At 50.1% G+C, this 19,292-nt stretch overlaps 2 protein-coding genes and 1 long non-coding RNA gene across 17 annotated transcripts in view; 2 read left to right on the forward strand and 1 right to left on the reverse strand.

Moving 5' to 3' along the window:
• The window catches only part of DOCK1 (dedicator of cytokinesis 1), a 539,709-nt gene that overhangs the window by 226,813 nt on the left and 293,604 nt on the right, over positions 1-19,292 (forward strand). The window lies entirely within an intron of this gene.
• Positions 1-19,292, reverse strand: part of INSYN2A (inhibitory synaptic factor 2A) — a 66,338-nt gene that overhangs the window by 5,667 nt on the left and 41,379 nt on the right. For all 4 annotated transcript variants that reach the window (XM_084995920.1, XM_021072612.2, XM_084995921.1 and 1 more), the window contains one exon: positions 12,460-12,531. In XM_084995920.1, the coding sequence (XP_084852046.1) occupies positions 12,460-12,531 (72 nt within the window). The remainder of the gene's footprint in view (positions 1-12,459; positions 12,532-19,292) is intronic.
• Positions 970-5,162, forward strand: LOC146397138 (uncharacterized). The gene is made up of 2 exons (XR_014827186.1): positions 970-1,048; positions 2,311-5,162. It is a non-coding gene; the product is annotated as an uncharacterized LOC146397138 (long non-coding RNA).

Below are 19,292 nucleotides of genomic sequence, written 5' to 3' on the forward strand. Positions count from 1 at the left end.
TAATTATTGAATTCCCATTAAGCAACTGCACTGGGAATCCTGTTATTAGCCAATTTATCACACCGCAGAGCCATATAATCACAGAGTAATCTAATCTGAGCTCTTGTTAACAAAATGACTCGACTTCCTCCGTCAGTTGATTTCTATCTGCACTCCCCAAGACTGAAGGTCGGCCCCCAGGAGCCGGGGTCTGGGTGGAGGGAGGGACGGACCGTGAGCGCCCGCTGGGAAATGCCTGTAATGAGCTGACCTTGAGCCTTGTCTGTAACCCCAAGTCGCAGTGTACCCGCTGGTGAGGTGACGCCTGGGCGCAGAAAGGCGAACTTGGAGCGCTGTGCTTGCTGCCAGGTGGGACGCCTGTGCGTGGCCCTGTGCAGGCCTGTCCACTGGGGGACTTCACTGGGGCGAATCTGAAGCAGTCAGCTGGCTGGACAGGGCAACATCCGAAGGTTAATAGCCTGGCCGACTCCAGCTGACACAGAGCAAAGGTCCCTTCAGTCTAAGCGGCCAAATGGCCAGAATAACGCAGCACCTGCTGCCCTGGTTTGCCCAGAAGACTTGGACGGAAGCCAGCTGTGGACATTCTAGGGCACTTGGACGCTGTGCCCAGACCTGGTCCCTGTTTCACATGGCGAGAGGCCCAGGTGGGGCCTGGCCGCAGGGGCTGCCCGGTGCAGGAGCGGTGGCCCTCCCTGTGGGCCTGGACACGGATGGGAGGGCCGGGGTGTGTGCAGGCCCCATGACTGCCTGTGGTCTGGCCCCGTCGTCAGGGCAGAGGCTCTTTCTCCCCTGCCTGGACCAGGTCTCCTGGCTTGGGCCTGGCTGGCTGCTCCTTGCCCCTCTGTCCCAGGGCCCCCATGCCCCAGACTCTCTAGCACCTTCTGAAAGATTCCTCCTCTCCACTCCTTTCTTCCCTCTCTGCTCACTACAAATAGTTCTGTATTTGTCTCCTCATTATTTCGCCTCCAGCCCCGATGCAGCTGCGGTGACCGGGTGAATGCTGTCTCTGCTCCCAGCGCCTGCAGCAGGGCCTGAATCCTGCAGATGCGTGCGTAATATTTACTGAATTAACACAAGAGCCTTAAATGACAAACCCCGTCTCAGCTTTCGTCCTAGCTATTCTGGAGCGCCCCACCACCACCCATCTGGGCCTGTGGTACTGGCTATGCCCCTGCTCTCCCCCCACAGCGAGCTCCCCCCTCGCTGCAGGTATACAGGGCTCCCCCAAGGCCATGCTGTTGGACCCACTTCCGGTGGGGTCTGTGGCCTGGCCCCCTTCCATGAGAATTTCATCAAAAAAGATTCTGAAACGTCTGCTGCAAAACGCACTCCAGGATCCATGCCAAGCTAGCCTCCCCTGCCTGCTTCCACTCCCGATGGCCCTTCTTCTGGACGAGCAGTCTGCAGGGAGGGCTGGGACGGGGTCGGTTGGGCCGGCAGGGTGCTCTTGCTGGTGGCCGGCTGTGCTCTGCTGAGGGGACCTGGGAGTGTTTTTTTAATCCCTGTTCCACGTCTCCCGTGGGCTAGAGGCCCTGGTGTGGTTTTCCACCAGACGTGGCTTCTAAGCTCCGTCAAGGGCAACGAGCCGCTGCCCCTGGTTTGGATCTGCCTCCCAGAGCAGTTCCAGCTCCAAGACTTAGCCCCCAACTGAATAGGCAGGCAGGAGGGTTTGGATGCCCAGCCTGGGCTCCAGACCTCGTACTCGTCTCTCAGCCTCGGCTGGAGGCTGCACAGCTTCCTGCACCCTCTGGCGTCTCCAGGTCGAGCGTCACACGAGGCAGGAGGCTGTTGGGGGAGCCTCGGGACCCCTGCAGGCGAGATCTGGTGTTTGTGATGCACTGTCAAGGGGACACCTCCGGAAGATAAGCAGTCTGGAAAAAGTCCTGACTTTAGAGTTTCAGAGCCTGAGTGCGAAGGAGCTGGAGCCAGGCCAGCCTCGCCTGAGCTCCATGTTCTCTCCTTGAAAGCCTGAGTTCAAACGCCAGCTGCAGACTCTGCTGGGCAACACAACTGGCCCGGGACTGGTGGGGTGTTTTAAAAGATAGAAAGCCCCCAGGCCACCTACCTCCTATCACTCCCTTCCCTGTCTGCGTCCTTCTTCTGCAACCATCCCGCCACACGCTGGTGTTGCAAGCTCCGTGGGAGCCGAAGCCAAGCCCCTGAGTGCGTGGTGCCTCTGTGCCAGGGCCAGCCACTGGTAGCACTTGAGGTGACTCACTGTGATGAATGGTTAGTCTTTTTCTCTTAAAAATGGAAGTTTTATGTCTAGGGATTTTGCTGACGGAATTATTTTTCTGTACCTTTCCAAAGGGATCACCATCGGCCCTGGACCTTGGGCTGCTCCCTCAGCTGGCACCTGCTTTGTATTCTTCCCGGAGTCTCTGCTGGGCTGTGTAGTAATACCTCTCCCTGCACCTTCATGTGGCTTTGCAGAGCAGTGGGTCCCAGTTTCCCCAGTAGATGCTCTGGTTGTCTGCGGCTCCCTGCAGTACTCAGGCCCTGCCATTCTTCATCAGTGAACTGTGGCCGCTCCTCGAGTTAATTTAAGGGGAATATATTTGCAGCATCTCTTTCCTTCAGTTCCCTGTGTTGTAACCGTGAAGAGTTAAAAGCAGGTGCATTTGGCTCCCAGGCGCTGGTGTGTTTTCTGGATTGGAAGAAAACCTGAAATCTCTGATTTCTCCAGCCTCGGCAGGGTCGGGGGGGCTCTGTTTGGAATTCTTTTTGAATCCGATGGCAGAGTCCCTGGCGCTAAGGTGCCTCTGAATGACTCAGGCTCTGCCACCGTGGACAAACCATCCCACATGCCGGGACCTGAGCTTCCTGCGCCGGGAAATGATGGTGTAGGAAACACGAGGAGGCCCAGGAGGGTAGTGGGCTCTTACTGGCGGATCTGGATGGGACAAATAGTGTCACGTAGGTCACTTGTCACCTCTTCCTTCCATGGATTTTCTAGACTAGTCTCCTGTACAAACTCCTCTGGACTGACTGCTCAGGGTCTCTGCACATTTGTTCCAGAGCATGTTGGGCTCCTACTGGAACAGAGCTCCTTATTCTCAAGTCTGTGGACTCCGGGAAGGACAGCCCGTGTTTAATTCAGCTTCATCGATGATGCCTTTTTTATTTAATACTATATTCCCATAGATTTGCTTTCCTTTTTTTTTTTTTTTTTTTGTCTTTTTAGGGCTGCACCCTGTGGCATATGGAAGGTCTCAGGCTAGGGGTCTAATCAGAACTGCAGCTCCCGGCCTACGCCACCGCCACAGCAACGCAAGATCCAAGCCGTGTCTGCGACCTACACCACCGCGCACGGCAATGTGGGCTCCTTAACCCACTGAGCGAGGCCAGGGATGGAACCCGACTCCTCATGGATGCTATTTGGGTTCATTATTGCTGAACCACGACGGGAACTCCCAATCTGTGTGATGTTTTTAATTCGGTGACAGAATGAGCACAACCTCCCTGTTTACTGAATGGAAATAAACTGATGAATTGAACCTGAATCCTCGCACTTCCAGTTTCCGCAGAATCCCGCGGCTGTTTTCTCGCTGTAATTTATTCATCAGAATGAACATATGTACATAAAATATGCCCACGTGTATATACACACGTGGATCTCATTCCGACAGCTTCCAGTATTAATCATTGGACATAGAAGTGATTCGTCATGACCCTGAATCCGTCTCTATTTCCCCCTCTGGGTGTATAGTCAAAGCTTATAGAATCCCGTGGGAGTTCACATATCAGAACTAGATGGGTACCTGATAGTATTAATACCCACACCATGGGATCCACCCCCTTGCATGATATGCCATGGCAAGGAGACTGTAATGACGGTTATCAAAAGCAAAATATTTGCCGGTTAGCTTAGCGATCAATTATGCTCTGAAGAGGCCAAAGTTAGAGTTAGATGGTGACCTTTCTCAGTCCATCTGTCGCACACCCTAACCACACACCAGAACAGTCTTCTTTCTATGCCTGAAGCTCCGTCCCCGGCGTCTTTCTTATCTATGACTTCGTCTGGAATACAAAGACTGGCCTGGTACCCAGGCTTCATCTGAGTGCCCTAATGTGAGGGCCAGATGCCCAGCAATCAGGGAATCGTGTCTGAACCGCCCTTGTTTTGTGCCACAGAGACGTCGAAACAGAAAGACACCAACCCTAGTTGTAACCTCTGCCTATAACCATTTCTGGACTAAGAAAGGACCAGGCCACTAGCGAGCGTGGGATACGTGTTAAGCATATCCGACGCCAGCAAACCATCAAGATCAGACATCTTCAGAAGGGATCAGACAGTTATTCAGTGTGGGCTCTGCCAATCTGAAGCTGTCCCGGGCCTCAAGAAAGAGCACGCAATTTTGTTTGTTTGTTTTGCGTCATCGGGTAGGAAATGCATTGCAACGGCAGTTAAAGGGAGAAAACGCAACTTTCCAGAATCAGTTGGAGTGAGTTGTGCAGGGATCGGGGGTGGACACCCAGCCAGGTCACCTGAGTGGGCTCGTCCGGGATCTCGGCCATTGCCTCGTCTGCCCTTCTCCCTGTGAGGGTGGACACTGCGCTGCCCAGATCTTGGGGCCACCGTGCTTGCGCTACTGGGCAAAGCACCCTGACCGCCCTGAGCCACCAGCCCGACACGCTGAGTTGGAGATGCTCAGAGGAACCCCCGTATTCAGACGTGAACCGGGGCGAGGAGCAGTGACTGTTCCCAGCACAGAGCCCGGAACACCGTTAGCCTCTTGTGCACACCCCGTGGTGTCACTGGTCACTGGGCTAACCCCCTGGGCTCCCCACTGCACCTCCAGGGATGTGATGTCTGTGGGACCCATTCCTTCAAGGTGCTGACGGGGGAGAAGAGGCTCTGAGTGGCCCTAGCAAACCCCAGGGGATTTCTCCTGTCACCGAGTCCCAGGACTTTCACACGCACTGGCACAGGGCATTTCAGTAAGAACTGGGTCCTGTGTCAAGTCTGAAGGCGTCTCCAGGGTCCCCTAGAAATGAATCACACCAATTCCTCGTGACAGTGACACTATCTCCCCCTCCTGCTGTTTTGGACAGAGCTGGCTGCCTTGTTAACCTTGACTTTTGAGGGTCTTGGGAGGGCTGTCTGTTTAATTAGCCTTTTCTCTGCTGAATAAATTCTGACTAATTGCTTTACAAATAATACGTTAAGATGCATAATCCGTTTTCCAGTGTACCCCTGTCGTCAGTTACGTACCAGAAATTTGGATAGTAAAGGTTAGTAAAAGGTCATTAAAGAGTATATGACCTTGACTCATGGGGGAAGGAGAAATAACATATCTTTAGAAGTCAAGTAGAATAGACAAAACTTTGGATTATGGGTTTTGGGAATTTTCTAGGAGAACTTGGAGGTCTGTTGAATCGCTTTTCCCCAATTTTTAATTTCCCTTATGAAAGCCTGTTTCCTTACCTCAGAATAACATTGCCTAAGGTATCATCCAGGGAAGTCCCTTCTGCCACCCTCCTGCCGCCCCATCCCCCATTGTAGAGACTGGGAACGGATCGCTAGGAAGTAGACTAGACAAAAGGCTAATTTCCTCCACATCCGTTCATGTGATTAAAGACCTTAATATGCACAAGTGGTGGTAATGGAGGCAGGCCTGGAAAGACATAATCACTAAATGACAGAGGTGGCGAAGATGCTACTCCAAGTGCGCTCTGGACCGGCCAGAGCTGGCCCAGGCTCTGCATATACAAATGCAGGTACCTGTCTTAACCGGAAGACGTCATTAGCCGTGAGGTGCCCAGTTCTGGGGGTTGTCCTGACGGAGGGCCGCCAGCTCCCCTGCTGCACTGCTCTGGAAATCAGTGAGATTTCCATACACATTTTTATCTAGAATCTTTGCAGTCTTATATTTTGTGTTTGGTGAGACAGTGAATTTCCACTGATGATTTGAGAAAATGCTGTGAATTCTGTGTTCAATCCTATGATATTAGGGTATCGTTTTCCTTTCCAGTCATGTTGGAAAGGAACCCGTAGAATTTGGGAGCTTCCTTGATAAGCAGTTAAAGAACGTGATGCCCTGGAATGTTCTGCGGCTGCGGTAACGATGAGTGCCTGTGAGCCGGCAAGGTCTCCCCTTCCATCCTTGGAAAAGAAAGGCTCTGGCTGTTTCTCCCCCCCAGCTCCTGCTGGTTGGTCCTGACTCTCCAGCCTCAGGAGCGTGGTGGTGGAGCTGGGCGGGTATTCGAGAGAATACCTCTAATCGCTCCCCAACTTGGAGCCCTTCAAAGATGGTCCTGGCTCCTCTGAGCCAGCTGTCCCCCAGCTGGAGCACCCTGGCCTCTTTCAGCTCCCTGTCCTCTGCCTTGCTGGGTCTGTGGTACACTCCTTCTATACAGAAGCTTCACTGCCGTCCCAGCTCTTGTGGTGGGAGTCTGTGTGGGTGAGCTTTAGCCAGATCACCAATTCCTTCTGTCTCCAGGGGTCCAGTGCCAAGCCTGTCATCCTAGGGGTTGTGAAAAAATGTTTGCCGAGGAAATGCACATAAGCATCAAATGGAAGGGACTTGGGTATTTTCTCAAAACGGTGGTTTGAAACTGTGTCTCTGCCTGACCACCCACAGGTCATAGCAAATGATGAAAATATGACATAGACATCGGGGCACCCTGCACACTCCGTCCCTCTGGGGTGTGGAGGACAAAGTGATAGGCAGACTGGCTGCATTGCCATCCCTGCAGGTGCCAAGCTCCCTCACTGCTTGCCTGCAGAATTAGGAGCGTCACTCGAGCCCAGCTGTGTGGGAGCCCCGACGGTACAGAAAGGAAGCGGCCGTGTCTTCCTGGAGGGTAGAGTCGCTTCAGGTCTTGTCACTGCTGGTAGGGATGCTAGCACTTTACAGGAAGACTTTAAATTCTGGTCAAGATTCCATTTAATTAATCTGAGTCATCATGATCTTTTAAATCTTGCTCTCATTCCCCAAAGCCATTGAAATGGAGGTGAACGCAGGCTCTCTTCATCAAAATGTAGAAATTTGAATTCAAGCCATTTTGGTGTGGTCTCCTTTTACGATTTAACCATTTTAGTAAAGCAGGGAAACAGAATGTCTCATTGTTCCTCTTCGAAACAAAATCTGAACACAGGCTGAATCATCCTTAGCATGACTCATCAGATTAGTCTGACAAGAGGCTTTACAGAGATGGGCTGTGGGGACAAAGGATCTCAACTGCTTGTGAGCCAGGATTCTATTAGTAATTTATCCTTAAAACAGTTTCTGAAATAATTACAGCGTATTTTGACAGGCAGTACGGATGATAAGCCAGAAAAGTTTGACTAAAGAAAACTCCACCTCGTTATCTCTTGTTATCTTTTTTTTTTTTTTCTTTCCCCTGCTGTGATGGTCTTCCGGGGTCACCATGGAAGGGATGTCATTTTAGGAAGAATGTAATCATGTCAGCCACCTCCGAATTTCCAGAACAGCGCTGTGGATGCTGGGGGTTTCAGGGTCGAGGAAGCAGAGCCATCAGTTGCCGAAGGGTGGCTGTTTGGCTCAACGTACATCAATTTGCCAATATAGGAATGGACCTTCTTTGGCTGAGAAATGCCCTGTGAATGCCCAGACTTTCACCTCCATGTAGACTTCCTGCTGAAGCTCTCAGACCCCCATTCCTTTTGTAATCATAGAGCACTGACCCACAGGATTTCAGAGCTAGGAGGGATCTACCTGATCCCTTCCCGAAACTCTGCAGACCTACTGGGTGCCCTGCCATGTTGAGAGGCTGGCTGCTCATTCCCCACCTCTGGGGGCGCCCTTGAGCCAAGCAGCAGGCTCAGGCAGGCGGACGTTTCTAACCTTTGGCTTGCGGTACAGGCAGCCCTTTTTTCCCTGAAATTGCTTCAAGATCTTTTGTCCCTTTGATTTTTTTTCCCCCAAGTCCTGTATATTTCCATGACAGCCTTATTTTTTTTTTTTTTTAACAGAGAAATATGTACCGCCACGCATGGCAAAGGCACACATTTATTCAAGGGCTGTGTTGCTGGAACTGCAGGCAGCTGCGTCTTAGACTCGGCCCCCTTTGTGTGTCCCTGAGCCAAGTATTGCTGGCAAGACGGCGGATTCTTACACCGCTCGGAAAGGGTAATTGGGTTTCGGGTGAAAAGCAGTGTGTAAATGCAAGACAGGCAGGGTCAAATTCATTGACCCCCCAGGGCTCTCTGCCCGCCAGCAAACAGGTATGACAAATTGCAACACGTGGAGACTGGCAGGTCTGATGGCCCCGCGTGTGCGCCCAAGCTCTGGGACAACCATAGTCCTTTGGCATTTTAAAATGTCTCTATTTTGAGACTCTTTTAACCTGTTCAGTCCTGGGGTGCTACAGGCATTCTTTGGGAAAGACCAAGAAGAGGGGCAGAGATGGTGGTACGGGGACTTCTAGAACCTTCCTGATGTCTAAAACGCAAGTCTGGTACCTGAGAGCCTGGGGGCCAGAGCCGGGCATGGACCCAAGGCAGGGACTCTGAGCTTGAGCTCACCTCCCCTCTCTGATGGGGTCATCTTTGTAGACGTACAGGTAAGAATTGAAGGATCACCTGTTGCTACTTCCTCCCTCCGCTTAGATCATAGAGCCTTTGACGGACGCTCCCTCTGGCCCACATCTGAGAGGTCTGGGCTGCCCATCTGGCCTGCTACAGGGTCACCTGGACAGGTGATTTCTTCTGCTGATTGAGTTCTGACTGCTTTTCTGTCAAAGAAAGCTCTACTCTCCCTGAAGCATTTGCCCTTTGAGCACTGAGTCACAGGGCTGAGCGAACACTGAGAAATCACCTGGCTGATGGCCCCTGCTCTGTTCACCTCATTCTTTTTTGGCAAAAGGGAACCTCCCAGGGGAGTCACCCACCGCGGTGTATCAACAGCTGCCAGCCGCCAGGGCGGCGCCAGGTGGATGAGAACCTTCCCAGAGCCAGTCCCGTTTCCTGTATCAGCTTTGGTGTGCCCAGGGGTCACGGACACACCTCAGCCAAGGTGCTGGATTAACCACCACCATCGTGCCCTCCCCCACCACCACGGGTGGATTCTTCTGGCCAACAGCTTCTCTGTGGTAGACCCCTGACCCTCCGTCCTCCCTTCTCCAGCCATGGGCTGACCAAGAGGAGGCTGGCTTTGGATCTGTGCATGTCGTGTGTTCTCATCCCTGAGAGGATGCGATCTGAGTGTTCCATAAACCGATGAAACATCATGGGTGGAAGAGAGAATCGTAGCTGTGGGTTGGATGCTTTGGCGCCATAGGGAGCTCCAGAGTATTGAGTGTGACAGAGCGAGGCGCACACCAGCATCCAGAAGGATCTTGGAGTCGGACTCAGGACCTTGTTCACTGTACAGGAAGGAAAATGGGCGTGGTTCATGAGGCTTTCAGGGAAGACGTCTAGTGGGGGTGCCCGCAGGCACAGAAGGCGTCGGGTCTCACCTCCAAAGACTGAAATCACTTTAAATCCTGTGAATGTAAGCTCTCGATTTATGTGATTCACATTCAAAGAACGGGTTTAAGTGTATGACTTCCCTTCGGACGGACCTTCCAGTTAGGTGACCAGGAGCGCACTTTCTCTCCTGTGATCATCCGCAGGACTCCGAAGACTCTTGCCCAGTGGCAATAGCCATTGTCAAGGGCAACTGTTAAATTTTAATTATGTCCTACATAAATGATGGGAAGCCTGGGAAACAGAGCTTGATGAGCAGATCTGTCCAACTTGGTAATCACCTGGCCGTCTCGCTTTGGATCCAGTCAGGAAGACTGTTGCTGTGGGGTGGTGGCAGGCCGGCTGACATGTCACTCTTAAGCCTTCAGAGTGACTTCTCTTGGTGGCAGAAGCTTGGGGGTTAGGTCATTTTTGTCGTGGTGATCGCTCGGATGGGAGGATGTTCAAATACTTTTCAGAAAGGTCTACGACTGCATTTTCTCTCCAGGACCACCTCTCCTGGACCCTCTGTCCACTTGGAGGGCTGACTGTGGGGTGGCATGGCTGTAGAGGCCCTTCTACCCAGTCCACAGTCCCTGCAGGCACATCTTGGACGACACGTCTCGGAGGAAATATGCATGAGCCCAGTTTGCAAGAGACAAGTGCAGTGATGGCAGTGACCCAATCCCTTTACCTGGCGAGCGAGTCTCAACTAAATTTCGTCCAAATCTTGTGGTGCTCACGCTCCCAGTTTTTAGGAAAAGTGGCCAGTAGCCCTTAAACGGGGTGGGATGCATGCAGATTCAGGCCACTTCTAACCACTCACCCCTCAAAGCTAATTCCTGTCCTTGGCAGACTGTTAAATCACTTTTTGTATCACTTTTTACGTTCGTTACTTCTGGATTTAGAGCTAAATTTATTTAAATTGCTTCAGTTACGCTGGAGAGTGCTCTAATGAATTCTTTTCCCAATCACTCACGCAATGGTAAGTGGCTTTACGTCATCAGGCTCACGCTCCAAGACTTCTTGGAAAATCTGCGTTCGCTTCTGCTCGGTTGCACGGAGACCGGAGGAGTTTTCGCTCCCAGAGGAGCAAAAGCCCCAAATGAGGGTATTTGTGCCAGGCCGTTTCTTTTCCTCATTGATCAATTTCGGGAAGGGTCGTTTGATCACGCACATCCCTTCACTGTTGATTCAAAAATTCTCTCCCACGATATGAATGTAGCAAAAAGATTCCCTAAGTTTGTATTTGGGGTCCTGGACCTGTCTCGCCTGGGCACTTGGATTTCACCTCCTCATTTGTGGTGGAGGCAGCCTGGAGTGCTGGGCCTGGGCTGCTGCAGGGGACAGGGGTCCCTGTGGGCGCCGGGGGCGAAGGGGGGGGCCTTGGCACTTGGCATGTGCCTTTTACTAGAGAGTCACCAAGGCATGGTTCCTGCAAGGCAGGCTTTCTCAGTCTTGGCATAGTTGACATCTTGGGCGGGCAGATTATTGGGGTGGGGGCGGGGGGGGGGAGGGGCTGTCCCGTGCCTTATAGGATGTTAGCAGCACACAGGCTTCTACCTAGAAGATGCCAGCAGCACCCCTCCGGGTGTGACAGCTGATAATATCTTGCTCCATGCTTGCCAAACATCCCCTGGGAAGCTGAATCACCCTGGGTTCAGAATGTCTGCAGGAAGGACTTGCTTGCATGTGTCTGCCCTGTGGTTTCTTCTGCTGCAACTGGTCCGGGTCACCAGGTGACCCAACTCTGCTTTGACAGTACTTGGGGCTCAGTCTGTAATGCTCTCTCTGCACTGGAGACCTGATGGGGCCAAGCCTGTGTGGACTCAGGCTTTTTGCCACTTTTAAGGCATTTATACCCTCTCCCTGTCTCCACCTTCTTGATAAGAGGGTGGTAACTTAGACCATCTCTTTAGAAGGTGGAGTTTTTTTGAAATTGGGATTCCTTTACACATTTTTATATTTTTGTTTTTCGCTTTTTTTTTTTTTTTTTTTTTAGGGCTGTACCTGCAGCATATGGAGGTTCCCAGGCTAGGGGTCAAAATTGCAGTCACAGCTGCCAGCCTACATCACAGCCACAGCAACGCCAGATCCAAGCTGCGTCTGCAACCTACACCACAGCTCATGGCAATGCCCAATCCCTGACCCACTGAGCAAGGCCAGGGATCCAACCCGCATCCTCATGGATACAAGTTGGATTTGTTTTTGCTGAGCCACGACAGGAACGCCTTGTTACACATTTTTAGATGTAAAACTATGCAGTTTTGTGGGGGTTTTGATAATTTGACAAATCCATAAAAATTCTTCGTCTTAATTTAAAAAAATGAACTGAATCATAACATCTCTTACTGCTCTCATATTTTGTTTGTGAAAATTACATTTCCAGAAAGAAAAAAAAAAAAAACCAGTAACCTCCTCTGAAGCTTGTGATCACACCTCAAATATCCTAAATTATTGCCAAAAGCCTAACATGCTTTTTGCCCTTTGAACATTTCTGCTGTTTGCTTGTTGATGTGAGCAATCTAAACACACTTCAAACTGAAAACGAGGAAGACCGGCCGTAGGGCCCTAGCTAGGGGATTCCGCCCCCAAAGGCACATCGGTGCCACAAGGCTGGCACGTTCCCAGGATATAAACTGCACATTTGTTTTGCCTGCGGAATTCCTGGCCCCTTCAGTGTGGTTTCTGGCTCTTGAGGATACATCTGAAGGGCTTCTATGGCACAGCTGTGCCGGAACGCACAGTACAAGGTTCATGGCTGTCGATTCTGAAGGAGCACAGCCATCAAACTCAGCCCAGTTCTCGAAACGGCGCTAAGATGCATTTGCATCAAGATACAGGGGTTCAAGCTCTGCCTCGCCCCCCGGATTCTAGCCCTGAGGTTGCGTGTGGCAAGCAGAGCCTAGCGTTCAGGTCAGGTCAGGCTCTTTACTTTGCATCTGAGAGAATCACCCCAGCCTGGCCCCAGATGATCCCTGCATTCGGGGGTAAAAACATCATGTCACTCAGCATAACAAAGCGGGAAGAGGAGAACGTTGACATACCTATAGATAATACATGCACTGTTCCTGCATGTGTCACAATTAGCTGTGTCTTGCCCCGTCCGATATGAAAGCCTACAAGATAAGAACAGGAGAGCATTATACGGGGTGGCTGGTGGTCGCCGGCTTTTCTAGAGCAGACACCTCCAATCAGATGCTTCCCAACGCCACTGCTTGTCGTGGTGATGGAAACTGATTCACGTGTTCCCCCTTTGGCTCCTGTCCCTGCGCTTATCGTACGCAACCCATGCACCCTCTGTAGCTGAGACATTTGAATTAAATCTGGGATGAGAACAGAAGCTACTGGATCAAGGAAATAATCTGGTTTTTGTGAGAAGCAGAGGGAATTTGGAGATGTTTCAGTGCAGCTTTATATGTATGGTGCTTTAAAAACAAAAAAAGTTCAAGGGAAACCAACCCCAGGTCTGCTGACTGGATCTCTTGGCCAGTTGGGGAAGTTGGGGGTGGGGGGTGTCCTGCAGACGAGCATCCGTAGGCAAACTGCACTCTCGGCCTGATTTTGTCCAGCAGGCTGAGAGTCAATTTTACATTCCTCAATGGTTAAAAAACAGTGAAAGAAGAGTAATCTTTGCAACGCATGAAAACTCATGAAATTAAAACATGTCAGGGTCCATAAATGAAGTTTTAAACTCTGAGAATTAAAAACAGTGAACATTTTTACGTAAGTCCCTACAATATCCTTGGTCTGCAAACCCCAGAATATTCACTCTCTGGTTCTTTAGAGCAAAAAAAAATTTTGCTGACCTGTGTGGTGGGGTATTAGGACACTGCCTCATCACGCTTTCTGACACCTTCTCTGGTGGTAGCTTCTCTGCCGAGTTCTGTCAGCTCTGTGAGACTAGACATTTGGGGCGGGGGGTGATAACTCATCCCATTAGAAAAATAGGACCCTTGGAGTATATTCTGGAAGGCTGTATCGACTCAAAGGTCTGAGGAGGTCTTCCTGGGTGTGTCTCAGCCCAGTCACCCCAAGACGCTAGTTTTCAGGAGTCCTCACCGCGTTTTTTCTACCCCGTGGCTGGCCTTCCCTCTCTGATGTTCTTCACATGCAGGCCTATTTTATTCTGAATATCCCTTTGTACCAAGAAAGAACCACGGTCCCCAGACGCTGTTACCCGAGTGGCGGAAGAAGAGCTTTCATCTGAATTGGCTTCTCCACACTCTGGGGGCAGATCTACCTTCTTACCCATTGACTCAGCATCATAATCGTGCGCAGAAGGTTTTCTGTCACCTTTGCTCGCTGAACTTTTTATCACCTTCCCTGCGTCTCCGTGCGCGTCATGGATGTGGGAATTGGAAAGAATGTGTGTTTTCCTCATTACACTGTGTGTCACAGAAACATCTGACAAAAGGCTTTACCCTCCGTGCCAAGCTGTCACCATGAGCTTCGGGCAACTCGGACTTGACTTGAGTTCCGTCCATTGCATCTGCTAATCGGATGGCCATGTGTGCCCTAACGCGCTGCCAGTCCCTGCCTGTGGCTCCTTATAGTCCAGCCGGGCCTGGAATTGTCCTGCCGATGCCTTCGTGTTGACCTTTGCCCCCCATCTTTTCTCACGCTGGGCACCTCTGGATGCTCACCTGGGTCCTTCCTCCCCGCTGCTCTGGCAGGAGGGGGCGGGGAGGAGCTGGTGCCTCCCACCGTCCCCTTTCCCTTAGCCCCTTCCTCCTGAGGACATGCTCTGGAGCCCTCCTCCCTGGCTCCAGAGTTGTCCAGCCCGCGCCAGGCTTCCTCCGGGTCAGCCCCTGAGCTCCATTCTCCCACGCCTGATAATATATAAACGACCTTTCTCTGTCCCACTGCTTTTGCTGGAGCTCAGTGCTGCACTCACGTCTGCCCATGGCCGCTGTCAGTGAAATAAGCACGAACGAAGCACAGAACCTGAGCCCAGTCCCAGCCATGACGTGTCTGCTGGGGGGCAAGCAGTCATAGGTCTGCCCTGCGTGTGGCACTGGTCAGTACCGACATCACCCAGGCAGAAGGAGATGTCACCGTTGTCTGTGTGTGCCAGTCGCAGTCTCAAGTTTAGGCTTTTTAAGGAAAACGGGCAACATCAGGGGCGTTTGCTAACCGTTATCTGAGAGGCACTTTCACTGGCCTCCGAGGAAGGTCCACCTTCCAGGCTCACAGAGCCTTCCTACCGTGGACCTCAGGGCACTTCTCCATCAAATCTCACCAACACCAACACCCCTTCCTTGCCCAGGATCGTGGGGTCCGCAAGTGTCTCACTTACGTTAGAGCCTTAAGTCCTCCAGTTAATTACACTGCCTCATTTTACAGAGGAGACTACAGTAGCATTTCAGGTCTGGGATCTCATTATTCTCAGACCCCAGGCTTCTGATGCTCCGTGGCGTCCTGCTCGCACCTTGGGATCAGGGCTCTGCACTGTGTGTAATTGGCAGCTTGGGATAGTCAGTGAATCCAGCAGTGACAGGACAAAAGCTTCAGGCAGCTGAAATGCACAAGAGGACTCTCTTACAGGACCTTGGGGTTCTTGAGTTCTAAACTACTTTTTTAAAACCCCTTTCTGAACAGACTCATCTTACTACTTTGTAAAAAGCACACATTCCTCTCCCCTCCCTCTGTTCTAGTCAGTAAGCACATAGTTATTAAGTGTCAGGCATTATTCTGGCTACTGAGGAGACGTTTTTGACTAAGAGAGAGACCTTGTCCCCATGAAGCTTACAGCAGAGTGGGAGAGCCGGACGGTCAGCACACAAGCCCACGGAGAAGGCATGAATGAGTGAATGGCATTGGGTGCTGCTGTGTTAAGGAAATGCAGAGGCATGGCTTTGGCTGACACACTGACGTGTCGACACTGCATTTTGAGACCTGGATGATACTAAAAGAACAGTTAGCTAGCTGAAGATCCAGGGATGAGTTTTTGCAAACAGAAAAGCCAACATCACACATGGGAGTGATGTTGGCATGTTTACAGAACAGGGAAAAAAAAAAGGCCAGTGTGGCTAGAATAGATGGAGCACATGGGAGAGAAAGGAGAAGAGATCAGATCATGCAAAACAGGAAACTCTTTGGACAGTGTTTTAAATTTAACGGGAAGCCACTCCAGAAGATGACAGAATGACATGGAACTTCCTCTTTTACTCTCACTCCTCTCCTTCTATAATATCATTTTCATTCAATTTCCCTTTTCTCCTTTCTTTTATCTGTAGCCCAACTGAACTCACTCAGTTCTGAAATAACAAAATAGTTTGGCTGATATCTTTGATAAGAAGCAAGTGACTCAGTATTTGTTTACTTGATGGGGAAAGTGATCTGTGGTCAGCTAATTTCAATGAAAAATTCGTGGCGCATTATATTTCCAACATGCGTGAAAAGCAATTTCAGGATCTCATTGCCATGGGCTTTTCTTGGGAAAGTCCCTATAGAATGTTTCCATGGACCCTTCTTTTTTAAAGGATGCAAATTGTTTAGAGTCCAAAAAGGTAGTGTATCAAAATGGATATCGATGAGAGATTTAATTTGTGGATAAGGTTGAAGTGGTGTCCTTGTGTCATGTGGTTAAGTTACAGTCCATCTCCAGGAGCAGTTGTCAGTCAAGGTATTCCTCATACCATTTTCTTAAGCATGAGGATGTTTTTGTTTTTTTGTTTTGTTTTGTTTTGTTTTTTTGCCATTTCTTGGGCCGCTTCCACGGCATATGGAGGTTCCCAGGCTAGGGGTCGAATTGGAGCTGTAGCTGCTGACCTATGCCACAGCCGCAGCAACACAGGATCCGAGCCATGTCTGCAACCTACACCACAGCTCACGGCAACGCCGGATCCTTAACTCACTGAGCAAGACCAGGGACCGAACCCACAACCTCATGGTTCCTAGTCGGATTCGTTAACCACTGCGCCACGACGGGAACTCCACAGGATGTTCTTAATAGAAGGCTTACACTATGAAATCCATTGGGCTTGTTGCTTTGACAAGGCAGCTAATTGTCCTTGGTGCTTCCAAGATGTAGGGTTTGGCTTTACCGATAATTTTATGGTCATGTAAATAATTGTGTTGCAGCATCTGAATGAATGTGTTCTCCAAATAAACAAAACAGATAAATTCTTTCTACAGGACCAGGGACAGAAAGTACTATGATGGAATTTCCCTGTTTTTTCCTTCTTGCTTGGAAACAAGTCATAAAACCAATACTTGGAGAGATTATCTTTCTGGCTTGCCACTGCCGCAAAGGAGAGCAATCCAGAAACTTGGAACTGCTGGAGCAGATACTTCTCCAGTGACAGGAGGGCTAGAAGTTTGGAGAAAAGAGAGCTTAGATTATGGATGTCCAAGCTAGAGAGGAAGAACATCTTGATCAAAAATGATAAATTTACTGTCTTGAATATTATCTGTAAATCTCACTTCTCTTTTGTTTTGAGGAATCCATACCTTATATAGATTTATAACTCTGCACCTGCCACAGTGTCTGGTACCCACACACTCTGGGTATTTGGTTAATATTAATTTATTAACCAAATAAGACAGTCAGTCTCTGAGTTTGCATATTGAAGTCCAGTAACAGACAAATCTATTGAAAAAATTCCAACTGAGTGCAAAAAGCAAATGAAAAGTATAAATTACGAAAAGCACTGGTCCTCACCTTTTTCCTAGGGTGGAACCAAAGAGGATCTCGATAAAAGCATGCTGATTGTAAACATGGTTTTTTGTTTGTTTGTTTTAATGCAGAAATCTTTGCAGCACTTGCTCTTTATCCCCTGTCCCATGTGTTGGTTGCCTCTTGGAAAGCATGACATGTAGCACCACGGACAGCGCCGCGAGTCCAAGGTGCTGTTCTTTCTGTTCCATGGACGCGCTTCACCCCCATCCCTCCAGATCGCAGTTCTCATCCAGGAACAATTTCTGGGACCCTGACCCTCGCTTGGCTTGATGCTCTTTGGACACTCATTGGTCAGCATGGGCTTTATTGAAGGGTAAAGGAGACTAGGCACAAACTATGAAATTAGTAGGATGGAAAGAGTGTGGCCTTATTGGAAAGCACACAGAAGAGGCATTGTTCTTGCTTTTTAAAGCAGATGGTTCTGGATAGGCTAGTTTCAGAAGGTAATTTTGGAGCAGTCCGGTTCGAGAGCCTCTCCCACTTAGGCTTTGCAGGGAACCAGATCTCTTCACGATGCTTTCTTGTAAAGAAAGGAAAGTGAGTGTCCCTTAGAGAAGACTGCGTGGCGCTCTAGTAGGGGAACCCCCATTTGAAGAAGACATGGAATCCTCCTCTTTTTAATGGCCGGAAATCCTCAAGTTTAACTGGACCCGCAGTTCACCAGTGTGTCTAGTAGCTACCTTTGGCTTCTGCAGATGCCAACTTCCATTCCTTAGTTGTCATGCTAAAAAAATTCCCATCTATAAAATTGTTCTTTTGTCCTTTTATATAAAACAGGCAGCACTGATGACAATTTGGGGTACACACATCTTTAGTTCTCTCTGTGGCAGATCAATGGCAAAAGAGGCCATGAGGCATGGGACTTCAAAAGCAGAAACAAAGCAGGGAAGGCAAAGGGCAGAGCTGGTGTGGTGGTTCTTCTAACAAAGCCACGGGAACGATCAAGGAAGGACATTTGCCAGCGTCAGCCCGAGCTGTACCACGGCTGTGTTCTGGGAGGCAGGGACGGACAGCAGAGGACAGGAGTGACAGGCAGCATCGGCTTTTTCATGAACACATCACAGGGAGATCTAAGATAGCAAAGCCCTAGGTGGTAGGAGAGGGTGCTGCAAAATGTCAGAGAAAGGCCACGGAAAGCTTTCTTCCTGGCCCCAAATCCAAGCCGCTCAGGGTCTCTGAAACCTTGAAGATGGGGCTTGGGAATGGAGACTGACAACTCTGCATCTCCACGCACCCCCCCACCCCAACTGTTTTGTGAAAAGGTCAGGAAAGGGGGAAAAAAGTGTCTTCCTGTGCCTGTTACCCGAAGCAGAGTCCTTCAAAGTTATAAGCATCTCCGAGGAACATGACTGGCACGTGGAGATCCTGCTATGGTATTGAATAGCAAAGGCTATAGCACTGGACTGTTGGCTTGACTTCCATGTGCTGTTTCTCCTGCCACCTCCCTCGACACTGTTTGCTGTGTAAGAGCTTAAATCCCCGGGGAGAACTCTCTTCCTGCACTTAGGGAGCTGTAGATGGAGTTTGGGGGGTTCAGAGACACATCCTCCTCTCAACCAGCGCCAGCGGTGTGTCCGTGTGCCCCCGGCAGCCTCCTCCCCCTGATATGGGGCACGGAACAAGTGAACCTGCTGCCAGTTTATTGGTCTTTTAAATGCTATGGTGATTTTCAGCAAGTTCAGAGTTCCTGTGTAACCCAAAGACAGGTCGGGAAATGCTAAAGTCAGGGTTTGATCCTTTTTTTTTGGCTTTTTAGGGCAGCACCCGAGGCACATGGAGGTTCCTAGGCTAGGGGTCAGAGCTGCAGCTGCCAGCCTACACCACAGTCACAGCAATGCCAGATCCCAGCCACGTCTGCGACCTACACCACAGCTCAGGGCAACTCGGGATCCTTAACCTGCTGAGGGGCCAGGGTTAAGGATCCCGCATCCTCATGGATACTAGTCAGCTTCGTTACCGCTGAGCCACAACGGGAACTCTAGGGTCTGATCCTTTAATCAGGGTCTTCAAAACACTGGTTCCATAGGATATTGGAGTTGTCTCTCTGAATTAACTGGAAGGTGTGTGTTAGGCCCTCTACGAAGACAGTGCTTGCTGCAAAAAAGAAAAAGGCATGATTGCTGCTCTCAGCGATCATTTTATGCATTTGTTTAATTTATCCTCTTAATTTTCATCTCTCTTGTTCTTTCAGCTTCC

This window comes from Sus scrofa, chromosome 14 (assembly GCF_054392235.1).
Source record: "Sus scrofa isolate SSC_HxYL_T2T_F1_AM1 chromosome 14, Sscrofa_HxYL_maternal_Yorkshire_Landrace_v2.0, whole genome shotgun sequence".
Taxonomy (NCBI): domain Eukaryota; kingdom Metazoa; phylum Chordata; class Mammalia; order Artiodactyla; family Suidae; genus Sus; species Sus scrofa.